This window comes from Andrena cerasifolii, chromosome 2 (assembly GCF_050908995.1).
Source record: "Andrena cerasifolii isolate SP2316 chromosome 2, iyAndCera1_principal, whole genome shotgun sequence".
NCBI classification, from domain to species: Eukaryota; Metazoa; Arthropoda; class Insecta; order Hymenoptera; family Andrenidae; genus Andrena; species Andrena cerasifolii.
The window spans coordinates 16,067,593-16,083,357 of record NC_135119.1 but is presented as its reverse complement, the minus strand read 5'-3'; the positions used below and the strand labels follow the sequence as shown (position 1 = coordinate 16,083,357).

Sequence of the window (15,765 nt, the reverse complement as noted above, 5' to 3'; positions counted from 1 at the left end):
CAATGATAATTTAAATTAAATCATTAACAGAATAACTTATTTTGTAAGTTAAATGAATAATTAGTTTCGCAAAGTTAGTAGAATAATTTGTTTCGCAAAGTTAGAAGAATAATTTGTTTCGCAAAGTTGAGTCTTTCCACGCGGTTACACAGTAGACCGGAGAACTCTATCTCTAAAACACTTCGCGGACCCTGATGACACACACCTCGCGATTTACCGTCACAGAGTGTCGCAGCTTCACGCTCTCGACAGCGGCCAGAGTGGGTCCGCGCCGAAAAGGCTTACGCTGCATTTTATCGCTCGGCCACGTATGGGCCCCTCTACTTAGCGAGGCGGTGCGTGTGTGCTCACGTCTATCCGTCAGACTCTTGATTCAAATATGTAATCGATCTTTACGAAACATTCATACGCACAGGAGAGCATGACATCCCACATCTCGAAAACCATACAATTTCACACCGCTGAGGGCCCCCCTCAACATTCATAAATTCATATACACAATTTCTGACTAGGGGAATCCCACAGTATCAGAAATTGTGTTAGGTGTCTAATTTTAACAAAACAATTTCCAATTAGTTAATGATCCGCGACAAGTCCGTGGGAAGACGCAGTCTCCTGCACCGGATGTAGAGTATACTATTCCGTCAATCTTCCAAGAAGCAACCCAGTCTGCGCATTCCAGATGTAGCCGTTACTGATTATGTTACAATGTTTAGCGCGACGGTTAGAGGTGTTCTTAAGGAGGGTTCTTCCACAATGCTGCAAGGCATTTTTGAAACGCACCCCCGCCGCTTACACAGAGCGGATTCGATCGAAGGCTCTCGCGAGTCTCGGGGCTCGCCAGGGTTAGTCGAGCTTCAATCGACTAAAGTACGATTGAATACGATAACACTGTTCATTTAATCATGATTGAATCCCCATGATTGAAGGTAGTTCAATCATGGCCGACGATTGAATCCCCATGATCAGTGGCGGATTTAAGGAAAAAGGCCCAGGTGGCAAACGTTCTGAGGGGCCCATTTTGGGGGCAAAATGTTGGGGTAGTTTACTAAAAACGGGCCAAGTGTAGTAGTACGAAAAAATGCAGTGTTTGAATACCTATACCAAATTATAATTTTTTTTTAGTCATGGGGCCCTGCAGGGACCTTCTTTGCGGGGGCCTAGGCGGCACCTCTATAGTTTTTAATGATTGAAGTAGTTCAATCATGGCTGACGATTGAATCCCCATCGTTTCAATCATGAGCTCTTCGATTAAAAATTGACTCGGGTTAGTCTTATTCATGACGAATAAGACTAAAGTCTCTTTTATTTGATATGTCATTTAAAAAATTTGTTATTTAAATAATGCCTGTCTCTGGTTTGGAACATTTCTAAAAAGTTATGCGATTTTAAAAGTTGTAAACTTTCTTTCGTCCGCCACTGTAATAATTATAATAATGACCGGAAATATATGTTTATCGATTAGTGGACAAGTGGAAGAGATATTTAAGTGGCCTTATTTAAATGGACCACCCTGTATATGCTAGCATTTGGGAGACTATTGGAGATTGAAGAGCGTTGTGAGATTGCTTACAATGATTTCAATGTGGATCTGAATTTTTTTCCTAATAGAGAGATATTTTTTATTACAATCATCTTGTTGCAAGTCTAACAGGTATATCATTCCTCAATTTAAATTTAGAAAACCTCTATAATTTCAGTAGATGGATTGAAAGATGGATAAATTGTATATGTCTAGTATCCCATGTGTTAATAATCACTTATTGCTGTTTTGTAATCATGGGAGTCCGCTTAGTTTGCGATCGAAAATGTCTTACAGCGGGGAATAAATAAGATTTTCCTTCGCGAAGTTACGCAATTTTAGTGCGAAGTAGAATACACTTAATAAAGTACAGATGAGGAATGCGAGCCCGAAAAATGAGTCATATGTAGTTTTATCGAAAGAGACACAGTAATTTAAGTTGAAGCTTAAGTTTCCCTAATACGAACTTAGAAAAAAGAAAATGAACACCTAAACAAGAACACGAAGATGATGTAACTAAAATCTCTTCCTTAATTTTCTATTAACAAGTACATAAAATTCACCTGTTTTCTAAGTTAAACAATACATATATACTACCTGTAATTCTTTCAACTAGTAACCTTCATCCCCTCACGTTTGAATTTAACCTATCACTAAGTTTCTCCAAATTTCCCACGAAATGTGAACAAAAAACGTTTACTGCACACCTCGGGTTTAAATAGTCGTTGATGCTGCCTCAGAAAGGATGCGACGAGGATGCCTACGAATTCGCCAGTTCCCTCTCGAAGGGCGCAGAAGCTCAGCATATGACTCATTCTGTTCAGAACGATGTTCCTGAAAGTGTCTATAGATACAGCATCCTCGTACAAACTAGTAGCCTTGGACAGTGGATCCCTTTGGCAGAAATCGGTCTGAAACGTTCGTATAAAAAATGAAACATTCAACATGGAATCACCCTCTCGCTGATCAAGCCACAGCTTATAGGTAGTCCCACATCTAGCAAGCAAAACATTATGTCGGTGCAAAAGTTTGTTCGCTCACTGTTATGCGACGTGTTCTTTTACTACGCCTGCTTGTACTTTCACCAGGAAAGTGACGAAAAGGTCATAGCTAAGGAAACGACTTTGATTAAAGAAAATTGTAATAGGTATATTTTTACTTTTAATATAGACTTCGTTTCAATACAGGGAAGAAACCTTTGCGCGCACTTTTCCGTTTCTCCTATACGCTCGCGACTTCTTTTGCCACTATCCCTTATATTGTTTCTACTCTAATGGGACTTTATAAATAAATAAATAAATAAATATACATATCACTCCAAGTAGAACAGAAGGGGAGAACTCTGAATCTTTCCGTTGCCCAGAAATCCCAAGGTAAGCGGTTTATGTGGCTCGGCACGCATAAACGTTTGTTTCTTCGGAAAACGGAGATACCGCTCGACAATGGAATTACTTCTGTCTGGCCGGAATTTTCGAGCACCGCGATCGAAACGGCAGAATAAGAGCGCGTTCCCGATTAGCCTATCTTTTATGCGTAATAAACTGTACTTCGGGCAGTAATGTACTAGAACGAAGCGTAACGCTTGCATAAATCTATCCAGCTGAAGGTCGACGATCCGATAGCCGCACGACTTTCTTTCCGAGACCACGGAGGCATCGGCGCTCCTGGAATCTGCGTGCGGCCGTAGCATCCTGATCTTCGAAATGCACTCGTTCACGACGAGCAAGTCGGACTCCTTGATCGAGTCCTTCTTGCGGAACGAGAGCGCTTTCAGCATGCCACTCTTAGTTTGCATGTCTCTCGACTCGGCAAGCAACATAACGCTTCGAAGCTAATTCGTTAGTGCGCTCAATATTTGGAGATGCTGCTGGAAACACGGTTAATAATTTTGAAAAGTATCAAGGTGACATGCACCCACTTCCTCGCAATGGGACCAGATATTGTCTACAAGTGCGACGGCTATGAAGTTAGTTGGCATCGAAACGAAAAAGGGGAACGCGTCTCGAAACCTTTCAAAGACAAATTCGGAGTCTATAGTTTTTAATAAATTTAACTCTCTGTAACAGCACGTGTGCTTGAAATGCCATATCATAGGTATTGTTATCAATCGACTAATCAGAAAAGTTCCATAGTCAACAGTTGTCACGTAGGAGTCACGAAGCTCTGTTGCAATCAGATTAAATGGTGTTGGTTAATTTACACGCAGTCTTTAACCCTTAAGTAGGCGCGTGGGGTCGAGGCCACTTTGATCGCTAAGAAAATACAGAACGCATAGGTTTCATTTTTGTGGTTTTTGTAGAATTAATAATATATATATATTGATTATTAACTAACTGTTGATTAACAAATATACTTGTTTTTACTTTTCAATACCTTTTGATTTACGATAAATATAAAAAAGGAGTTGGTATCACTGCTGACCCCACGCGCCCACTTGTTTGATTTTGCCAGCGCGCCTACTTTAAGGGTGAATGCCTATCGATACCTTAAAACTCTCGGTTGCAGAGAGTAAAATCATTACCGGACTCTTCTGGTACTAAGTTTCGAAAATATCACCGCGCGAGACCAACATGCTCGAAGAAAAGGATGATCGCGCGCTTGAGATCGACGCGAGAATGAAGGCGCCCCTGGAATGGGATTCGCCTGAGAACTGCAAGATCCTGGACTTGAAGGAGACACAGTACGACGAAACATTGCGGCTTATCAAAGTTCAGCCACGTAAACGAATCGTGAAAGACACCGCGCTGCTTCTAGCCGACTGTTCATTCACGTCTCACCTATCAGCCTCTCGATATCTCGTCCGCGTGACGATGGTGGCCGCGATTCGATTCCTGTTTCTTCGCAGCGCCACTTTTTCCGCCTGGAACCAATGTGCAAGGCGGCCTCGTTGCTGCAGGACCAGTCATCCGTGAATCACTACCTGGAGATCATAAGGACCCGGATGAAGGACACAACGAGCCTGATAGCTGTTAGCGTTTCGTCTGGTCGCGTGATCGGAACCGCCATCACCAGGATCAACAGCAACTCGGAGAAAACGAATACGTACAGTCGCATGCGAGTATGCATTTGATCAGAAAGGGACATGGCCGCAGCTTTATTGTAGATCCGTGGCTAATGAACCTTGGAAAGGAACACAGAGCTCACGTCCACTAGTTATACTTAAGGGCGCTACCCGGTCGAATCGCGCGAAAACATAGGTGACTTTTATGATTTTTTCTAGAAAAAAGTATTCACTGCAAGGGTCTAAAACTTTTTACACTTTATTCTGCTACAAATGCAGAGTATAAAACAATTTTTTTATTTCATTTTTGCCCACCCCTGCCTGTGATATGCATTGTGTGCTGCATCGTTGTAAAAAGTAACTGGTCTGGACTGTCGCCACGATAACTTTAGACAGGATCATCCAAAATCGAAAACCCAAAGATATTCGTTAATTTTGCATGTGTGGTTATCGGGCTACCCTCGAGCAGTGTTAAGGCACAACTGGACGATGATCGCCATACTTTTAAACGATAGGGCTCCGAAATATGGCTGTTCGCAAAAAGATGTTTCGTAAAAGAAAGATAAGTGTATGAAAATTCGCAATAGAGGGTAGCGCGGAAGCCAGTGTAATTGCGAGTAGAATCCCGTTTGAGTTTTTAGAGTCGGACAAGAATTGCATTTTTTATCGTGGCAATAGTGCCTGAAAAAATGTTTCGAGAAAAACGTGCTTAAAGTTTGACGCCGAGCGCGTTCGTCTAGTGACGGGGACTTGTCCATGAGCGCCCTATTTTCCACGATCCATAGATCTATAAATGTATTATTAATTAAAAGAAAAATCACACTTCTATCTATTATACCTGCGTTACAATCCATCTTCAAAGAACACCTATTTTTAAGGCAGTCACACTGTTGATCCCCCTGAACTGCCTGTAAAATCTATACCGCTAGAAATATCGTTCTAAAATTTTACCTGCTCATTCTTGAGATATTGTGGGATGAAAATATGCAAAAAAAAAAATTCTGGATGTTTTGACCGGGGAGTGCCCTTAAACGCAGAGGTGGATTTGGAAGTTCGGCGCTCCTAGGCTAATAAGTGGAATAATGTCAAATATTTTAATTCAGGAGAGTTAAGACAATTCTAAAATTAATTTACTATCGCAACTCCCATATGAGTCATTGCTAATTTGCTGGATGAAAAAAAGGGAGTCGTTTTTGAAGTTCTCAGGCCTTTGAGCCTTTTAAACCCTTTTCAATTTACTTCGCTCAAAATCTACCACCTCAAACTGCGCAGCCTGTATACAAATCCACCTCTGCTTTAAATTTTGTCTATGTACCATGGAAATCTGATTGAAATGGCATGCAGCAGTAGGAGACTTAAGGGGGGATTCCCGTCTAACAGCCCCAAAAGTACCTAACTGATATTTAAGAATTTTTTTTAAAAAAACTGTTGGTCGTATTGGGTTAAACTCTTTTGGAATATAAGGAGGCATATTTAAACTTACAGAAAATACATTTTTTTATGTCGATCCTTCTTATTATTTATTAATTATTGTGGAATCTTTTCCACATCTTCAACAATGTAACTCCTGTTGGCGGGGTGTGTATCACCTATCACAGTCGTCCGATTGCAAAATAGATAGAAGTTTCTTAAAGTTAGATAGTTTCCTCTTGGATTGGTCCAATTTAAAGAAGAAAAAAATGAGAACTTGAAAGAGTTATAGCGTTTGAAAGAAAAACTAAGCTTTTTCCTTCGACAATTTTTCAATATTATTATTTATATCGACGAAGAAAGTATTATAAATAAAAACCAAAATTAAAATTTTAGGTCCAATCCCAGCGTAAGTTATTTAACTTTAAGAAATGTTTCTTCTTTTAGCAATCAAGTGACTCTGACAGGTGCTGCACCTGACGCCAACATGGTTGAAGAGGTAAACACAATTCCACAATAATTAATAAATAAATAGAAGGACCGACAAAGAAAAAAATTCTACAAGTTCAAAGATGCCTCCTTATATCCCAAAACAGTTTATTGCAATATTAAAAATAGTAGATTAAAAAAAATCATAAATTTCTGGGGCTGTTACACGAGAATCCCTCCTGAAATCGAGGCATTGCGGGCAAAAACTAACCCACATTTTTCGCGAAATTAAGTTAGTAACAATAACGTATTCCAGTAGCCTATAGTTCTATACTAATCATATAAAACCGGAAAAATTAATTCGCTCTCATTTTTGCTCTCAATTGCTCTCGTCTAGATTGGAAATCCTTGAAAAGTGATCCAAGCCTTTGTTTAGCTGGGGATCACTTTCAGTTTCCAAGATGCGTCTCTAAAAATTGCCGTAAGATTTGTTAGACACGCCCGGCAATTGAGCGACTCTCCTAGCAACCCGGTGTGACGTTTTTCAGCTTTTCGAAGGGGAAGTTCTCCGCCAGATCATGGACCTGAAGAACGCGCTGATCGCGAGAACGAACGCGTACGAGTGGTTCGGCCGCGACAAGTATTTCCGCGTGTACATTCTGTGCGTGCACCCGTCCTATCGCGGGAAAGGTATCGACGTCGCGCTCCTAGACGCTTGCGTGCAGGTGGCGATCAGCTTGGGAATGCCAGCGATCGGTGGCATTTTCACTTCTGGCGCGGACCAATGCATGTCGCAGGCGGCGGGCTTTCGGATCCTCTCGGAAATACGGTACGGCCGGTGGATCGTCGACGATCGGGTCGTCTTCGACGATCCAGGCAGAGGGAATTACACCGCTGCCTTCATGGGAATGCTTATACCGCTCGAGGAGCACTCGGAGGACGACCAGGTATCGTCTGTCGATGCGGCTGCTGCAGAGTGAACCGAAATTCGAACGCAAAGTTACACGAAACTCCAGTGTCCTTGTAAAGAAATACAGAGTGCTGCGATGAAATCGACATGGGGAGGTTTTGATTGAGAAACGTAGGTGAGTGGAAAGGTGGAGAATTAGGTGGAGATCGCCAGGGTGCTTCTGATAAGCAGTATCGTTACCGTGTAATGGTAGACGGGCCGCGTTTCCAACGCACGATATCAGTAGGAGCTGACTGGCTATGGTAGCGTGCCCTCAGATGACGCTAGCAGCGAGCACGAGGTCGCCAGCTACCATTTTTCCGAGAATTTCCCGAGCGGCCCGTTTGGAGCACCCTTTCCTCCTGTACCCCCACCCCGTCCCGCTGATTTCGAATTCCGCGTACGAGGGATCGAGAGTTCACCCCACATGAAGGGCGGCTTTGTGGAACGGAGCCTCACCCTATAGGACGCGGGGGGAAACCGTAATGCCGTCCGGCCGAGCCGCGCCATTTTGTAGATCGAAGGGCCAAGGGACACGTGAAAATTCACGACTTTTCGTAGCCTTCCCCATAATGGCTCTGCGATAGCGTAGGTAATATCTACGATTTTCAGAAAAATATCGTGGCAAAGGGAGGACACGCGTCGCTGGCGCCAAAGCGACGCATGTGGATCCGTTTCTTTGGGAAATTATGAAATTTTCTGGCACACTGATGTTTCTCAAGTAAACAACAGATTCTGTGAAACTGAAGGGCTTTTTATGTTAATCGTATTCCTATTTAAACGTGTTTTTATCTGAGGAAGGATAATTATGCCTGTCTACTTTGTTTTATTTAGGAAAATTGAGAAAGTTTTTGCAAACTCAAAAACGAAGAGGCTATGCTGCTATCTTTGTTTCTCGAGATCTGTTAGGATTTGGGTGTTATTAATACCTATTGTTCTAGGTTTTATGTGGCTGTTTAAATATGGGGTAGTGAGTATTAATTCTGTGTGTAATGATTCTGGGGTAGTTAAGTTTATTTGACAGTAGTCAATGTAAATTATTATTCTAAAATTTATAGCACCAAGTACATAAATAATTCGTTCCAAAATTCACGAAAATAAATTCGTGTATAAAAATACACCTAAAATTATAAATACTACTGCTAAATTAATTACGGCTATATCAATATTCATTATGACCCTTACCCTCGTTTTCAAACGAATCCGTAAACTTACGACATTTGCGAGAGATACGCATGATCATCTAACGACCAATTTTATTATATTCTTATTTGATTTATCGAAAAAACGTGAAGCACAGCTGTACGGGAAAGAATATCTTCATAGGCGAAGTGAAGAAGTAAATGGCGTCTAATTCTGATGAAATATTTATCTTCAAACTTCCAAGCGTTCTTATCTCACTTTTCCACACTATTAGACGAATATTCTGTAGCGAATCGCTTACATAATACGGCCAGCTTCGATTTACTATTATCACCAATATTTATAGTGCTTCCTTATCGTTAACATTATAATCTTGCTTTATCTGAAATGAAATTCTATCTGAGCCTACCGGGCCGACTTTTCGGGGATTTCTTCTTCCATTCGAGCTTATTAAACAGCAAAAAAACCTTACGAACCACTGAAAAAAATTACAGTATATAACACAACACGTGCGACAATAGAATAAGCAAGTAAAATTAAACAAATTTGATTCGAGAGAAGTAAGTTTGCGCATCGACATTACGTCGTCGTGTAAAATCAAAATAGAATCAAATGAGAAGTCAAAAATCAACGTATCCGTAATTTTTACACCATAATTAATCAAATAAAAGCCAACTCAATTATTTCGCTACAGATCATTTCATATTTATAGCGCAAAATTAATTGCAAATTCTCTTTGCGTATATCTTTGTCCCATCTAGTGGCGCCGTCTACAGTTCGCAGCTTCGCGATCCTGGTCTCGTTACCGCCATTTTATTTCGCAACACGATTCATTTTCTTCAAATCGCCTCTCGGAAATCTGAACAGTAAACGTTGAAAAATTTGCGCGCCCTTCAAGGCGGCGCATATTTTCAAATCAAAATTACTTTTACGCGCGCTTGCGATTCTAATAAATGGCACTTTCCCTCGTGGAACACCTTGCGCGTGTTTTTACGACTTCGATTTGCTCTCACACAGTTTCGCTGCCTTCTGACGAACAATTATTGATGAAATACAGGGCTTATGCAAGATAAAATAATAAAAGATAAAAGTTCTGTGTAAATATGCTTCACTGTACGTTCAGTGTTAGATAAATCTTCGCGGTGACGTAATGGTACAAAAATAGAAAAATCGACAAATTCTTCGAAAGCTAATATATTGATAAAAGTGTACTGGCTTCTTTTGCACGCAATGCCACTGTGCTGTGCGGCATATGGACGCGTTAAGACGAAGAAACTAGAACGAAGAATCTTACGGTAGAAAACTATTGCGTGAAATGACGCAATGCAGTTAGGGAATACAATCCCGGGATCCCGCGATCCCGGCTGTTTTTTGGATTCCAAAAATCCCGGGATTTGATATAACTGATCCCGAGAATTTTGGGATTTTTTAAAAATGTGAATTACTTTATGAACACCTGAAGAAATATAAAAATAAACAGAATAAATAAACATAGTCATTCCATAATAATAAGGACAATAATAATAATGATTTATTTAAATAATAATGTTAAGTCGCGTAAAACTAACTGCACCATATTTATTTTTACAATGATATCCTCACTTTCCGCTATTTACTTTAGGTGCCTTTGCTATTTCTTCGTTCGCATTTCCAAAAATCCTCGCAATGGTTTACTGATATTATCTACTTATTGAGACGTTATTATTCATCATTGTTCTACTGTTTTATTATGAAAAATAATTTTAGCTTATGTTTCAGAGTAATGATAGAATGTAAGTTTGTTTACTTTAAATAAAGATTTAGAATTTTAGCATATAATAAATCATTTTAATTGCTGAAAATTTCTATCACCCAATCCCGGGATTAGTCCCGGAATCCCGAGTTAGACTGTAAAAAATCCCGCAATCCCGGGATAGTAAATTATGGCCGGGATTTTATTCCCTAAATGCAGTGCAGTAAAGTAAAGCTGTCTTGTCTCCTTCAAATAAAATTGCTCTTCACCATTGATATAATCTAAATTTAGCTCACATTCTTTGGTTTGCGACGCAAAGATAGGTCCCTTGCACGTTTCTATTTAATAAAATAATATACATAGCCACGATAACGCATATTTGACGGCAACAAGAACTCCGAAGTTCTTTAAAAGAAGTTTTCAAACGCCCTGACATAATTCGTCTCCCATCACTTGTTAAAGAATGCTCTTTATCTGCTACTAATGCTAACGAAACCAAGTTAATTTAAGTTAAATTAAATTCCTACACTTAAATTTTAACGTAAGCTCTTGATTTTCTTAGCTCTCTTAGTTCTACTACTCGGCTTCGCTCGAAATTTAGATTCAGATTTTATGAAGAAACTTTTCACTTATTTATTTGTTTTTGTGAAAATAGTCGCGTTCATCTGGATTAACTGGCACAACGTGCTGGGGCACATTTCGTGACACCAGAGTTTACCGTTCGAAAGTTTTTAGGCGACAGACAAACGCACGAACACTTTCTGCTCTATACATTAAGATATCACGGAAATGTAAGAAAAGAGAAACATCAACTACCGCTGGTAACAACATTTCAGACTTGCGCAATAAAATATGGAATAGGAAAGGGAGTTGAAGTTTATAACAGAATTCTAGAGAGAATCTCGCCCATCGATTCGAAGAAATAATATAATTTCATGGGCAATGAAGGTTAACTAAGGGCTCGTAGCCTTCAATTATTATGACTCGTTCGAGCAACGTACTCTGACGTTCCCCTACTGAAACTTTTCCTCCCGTCTGGATGTCAATTATAAAAATAATAACTCGTAAAGCCGGGATTCCACTCTGGCCATTTTTTTGGCGGCGAGCATGCGACATGTTTCCTCAGTGGAATCGCACCTTTACGCAGCTACGGAATTGGCTGCGCAATTTGAATCTGACGGAATTCATGGCAACGTGTCGCGTGCGATGAGTGCGACAGTGATTGCACGTGTTTCATGCGAAAAAAAAAAGATGCGACGATGTTACCGGGTCGCCGGTTGCCAAAAAGTTGCCTCAGTGGAACCGCACCTTAAGAAAGCCACTCGAACCGTTTAAATCTACCTGAATGTTAGTGTTGAATTACCGAAAACCCTCGTTTACACATTGTGAAATCCAACGTGAGAAAGAATAGCACAATTCTCTATTGCAAAAAAAGTTCAGAGACTATCGATTTTTATTGTTCCTTCCGTCTATCTATAGACACCCCTCCCTCCCCTCCGTTCATAAATATTTCCGCTTAACGGGTATCATATCCCACGGCAATTAAGCAACGAACGCATCAAAGGAAAAGAAAGAGTTTCTGCTTGGTCGCACGTATGAATGTCTCAGATGGTAGCTACACTGCCGTTCGTAAGTATTACGACACCTCCTCTCTGTGGAATTAGGTAGGGGAGACCGGGGCTAGTTGACTAATTTTTAACATTTCTAATTTTTATAAACATAGCATTGGTATTCTGTTGACTTGTTGCACACCAAAAGTTTACCCAATTCCACCAATATAGTATACGAAAGGAGTACATATATATCCTACGACCAATAAATTTTTTTTATTTTTTTTCACTCCTTCGCACTGTTATTATTTTTTTTTTTATTAAGTATCATGGTATTAGATACTGTAATTATTTTCTACTTGTTTGTTATGGTCTATTTGGAAGGCCTGAGAGTTTGAAGGGAGGATAGGGTGTAAAACTGGTAGGGGTGAGAGTTTGGAGGGATTTGTGGCGGGGGCAGTGGATTTGAGCAGCTAAACTCTTTGCCCCGACTGCATTTTGAGGATAAAAAGTGCAATTTTTAGTGGTATTCCTATGCTTGGTCAAGTAACCCCGTTCGACACTGTCAACATGTTAAGGGTGGTACGTACAAAACCCCCACGCACCGGATAAAATAAAATACCCTAAATTATAGTCAATGTATCACGTTTCCAGAGAAAATATTCATGAAAATACATGAAGCGATACTTAGTGGAGAAAAAAAAATCATAAATAGTCGAAACAGAAATATTTACTTCCCGCCGCTCTTTTTAGATTTTTCATTCTCACTGATAGAACACGCAAGTTTTTGTCACGGTGACACAGTAAATAGCGAGCTGGTCATTCATATGCTTCAATATCGCGAATCGCAGCGTAATTTATAATATAATACAACAATTAAAGGGAATTAGTCAACTAGCCCAGTCTCCCCTACTGCGAAGAGCCTTGCCAATTATCGAGGAGACCTAACGATCTTTCCTCTATTTACTATTTTAAAATAAAAACGGCGAAGGGTATTCAATCTGCGTGGAATATCATTTCCTGCGGACACAGCAGGTGTCCCAATATTTATGAACGGCAATGTACATCTGGGGGCATCTCGCGCGTACACGTTCACGAGTCTCGCGCCGCGTAATTCTCCTTTTCCCTTTCTGATGCGAAAGGACTCGATTCCATTGGCGCGGGGGTTGTGCTTACTCTTCGAGCTCTCGCCACAATGCCTGCGTGTTCGTCCCTGCACTCGGTGGGTCCTTCTTCAACGCTCCGAAGAAGCGAACGCGCGGGCGTAGGTCCGCAGCCACGCAGGCAATCTGATGTGTTGCCACTGGCAACCGATAAAATTTTTAGAAGACCCTCCCGATCCCTTGCCGGGGAAATTGTCAAGGAATTTTTGCTCGTCGTCCCAATTATTGGGCGAGCTCATTAGGCCAGCTCGCGCTATTGAAAACGGCCCTGGAGCGTTGGTAAAAAATTTACACAGCCTTCCTCTAAAAGGTACCAGTCATAAATCATCGCCGCTTTTCTACTTACAATTAGTGGAGTTGCAGAATATTCCTGGGGAGTTGGTGATTTATTTGCGGGCGGCTAAGAATCTTGGGAATTCCCTTTTGCACATCCCATCGAAGAAAACTCGGCGATTCCACTCGGAATTTTCGAGCCGAAGTAACACCAAACAGGAGATAATTTTTAAGCGTATTGCGGGCGTGATGAGCGTAGCGGAAGAAATTAAATTCACATTAAATTGACATTAGGGAGTGGATGGTCCTCCACCAAGCAATTAATAAATAATCGTAGGTGGGTTTCAATACCTTTTCATAGGTACCTTTCGGAAATGCAAGGAAATACAAAGCCTACAGTGAAAGCTACTAAAAATAAGAATATAGAATAAGAATAAAAATAAGAATTACACCAATTCGTCGACGAGATGTTTAAGACACTTTTTACATTTTCGATCTGCCTTGCAGGAGAATAAAAATGCCGGATTTATTAAAGTTTAGAAGAGGCGTGCCGATAATTTGCTACCGAAATTCGGCGCGCTCGCAGCGAGAGGGGCTGCTGCACCGAATTTGAAATTAGAATGCAAGAAATATAAAAGGAATCGGCGACGCAAAGGTAGCGAAAGCTTGCTGCAAAACGAGATAAAGGAAGGTCACAAACTGCAATGGAAATAAAATCCATTGTTGGAGGCCGCTTTTGAGAGACATGAGCCACGATTTCCGGGAGCGAAAAGGAGGGGGGCCAACGACCCTTCGCATTGGGTCGAGAAAATATAAGCGAGGTCGATAGTGAGAACACGAGCAGCGAGAAAAGAGGGGAACGACCCCCGAAAAGCCCTAATGCGCTCCATGAGTTTTCCAGGAGGCACGTACGCCATGGAAATCCACCGCGTCGATACGCTCGAGAATTAAAATAAAACTCATCACGAATCTCCGAATTTTCCTTCTATTTCCAATTTCGTTAAAAAACTTACGAACGTCCTTTTACACTTAATTTCGTGCACGGGTATATAAATTTAAAAAATTCTCTGTAGGTACACCTATTATTATTATTCTTATTATTATTATTATTATTATTGTTGTTGTTATTATTATTATTATTATTATTATTATTATTATTATTATTATCTTCAAACACAAATAGAATCTATGATTTTGTTGCTTCAATTTTCCTTCGTAATTTGAAAATTACGCAATTCTGCTTTCAGTTCTGCGCGTCGCTCGTAAATAATTCAGGCTCGAGCAGGATATTCTCACGACAGTGCGGTATCGGTGGCCGATCGCGGCGTTTCGATATTCTTTCTCACGAGAGTGTGGTCCCGAGACATTCGACGGGGGCCGGGACGAGCCGCCATTGGGCGCAGTCAAATGAATTTTCTCATCGATGCCGAATCAAAGCGCCCTTCGAGCGGTGACCCAAATCCGAAAGGGGGTAACGACCCCGAGAGAGCAGGGAATCGCCCCTTGGTCGTGTCCGTTTGTTCGCCGTTCCTCTTTCTCCTTTTTTTTTTCTTCTTCTTCTTCTTTTTTTTTTTTTTTTGTTTTCGATTGCAAATGGCGGCCGCTCTTTGAATCTCGACTCCACCGTGCCTGTCCTGTGCGTGGCCGATGGAAACCGGGCCGTTGTCCTTGCGAACCCGTGTACCAACCTCTCCTCGGTGAACGAGGAGGAGAAGCACGTGCAACCTTCTCTATTCCATCCTTCCGCCGTGCCCTTTACCTGCGATACGTACGCCTAAGAAGTGTGTCCAGGGCCGTAGGCTAATCGGAAACCCCTTTTCCCCCGAGTCTCCTTCTTTCCCTGAATTCCGCGCGTGCCCCGACCGCGACGTCCACGTTTCGACGGTTGGTAACGGCGGCCGAGTCCGTGCTCCGGCGAGAGTAGGCGAGGAAAATCGATTCCACGTGTGTGGACGTGACGGGACGTTGAACGAGAACGCGGGCCCTTTGATTAATCACGCGGGGCGCGGGTAGATCGCGAGAGGAATTTTCCGAAATTCGATCCTAGACGAGTGGAGCTAGGATTGCTCTCTGTGGAAGTTTCTGTTGCGACGGAGACGTTTCGGCAGACCTGCCGCAGTGGAGATTAAATTTGGAATGGAAGCGGGGGCCTATGGTTATGGAGAAATGTGGACTTTCTTGTCTCGGATAAATTTCTGCCAGGGCCAACTGTGGATACGCTCCTGGCAGGGCTAGCAGGATGCATGTGTTGGAGAGTTTCTATCGTACGAATGGTGGCACACATGTGCAAGTGCCTAATGCCTATGAAACGAGAGAAGATCTCGTTAGCCATTCAGCTGTGCCTCGCACGTCCATTCAACCCCCTTACCAATGCCACACGAAAGAAATTCTTCGTCGACTATGAAGACTACTTCCGGGTGGAAACTAACTTGTCGAACCATTTCGAACGGTGAAGGACTCTTGGACGCTTGCTAAGTGCGCAGGGCTTCGATCGTCGAGCAATGTTTCCGACAGCCCTTCGTTATTAACGAACTCGATACTACGCGCTGTATTTTCAATTGGGACTTTATTACCCTACACAGATATCTATACT

The 15,765-nt window shown here is 41.6% G+C and overlaps 2 protein-coding genes across 3 annotated transcripts in view; one reads left to right on the top strand and one right to left on the bottom strand.

The window, feature by feature from the left end:
* Positions 1–2,156: 2,156 nt before the first annotated feature.
* The window catches only part of LOC143366074 (uncharacterized), a 58,768-nt gene continuing 45,159 nt past the window's right edge, over positions 2,157–15,765 (bottom strand). For both annotated transcript variants that reach the window (XM_076806844.1, XM_076806845.1), the window contains one exon: positions 2,157–2,433. In XM_076806844.1, coding sequence (XP_076662959.1) covers positions 2,367–2,433 — 67 coding nt within the window. In that variant the 3' untranslated portion in view covers positions 2,157–2,366. The remainder of the gene's footprint in view (positions 2,434–15,765) is intronic.
* LOC143366396 (uncharacterized) lies at positions 4,093–7,342 on the top strand. Its single transcript, XM_076807460.1, has 3 exons — positions 4,093–4,230; positions 4,368–4,580; positions 6,911–7,342. Exons 1-3 carry the CDS (start codon positions 4,093–4,095, stop codon positions 7,340–7,342), a joined length of 783 nt encoding a protein of 260 aa, XP_076663575.1.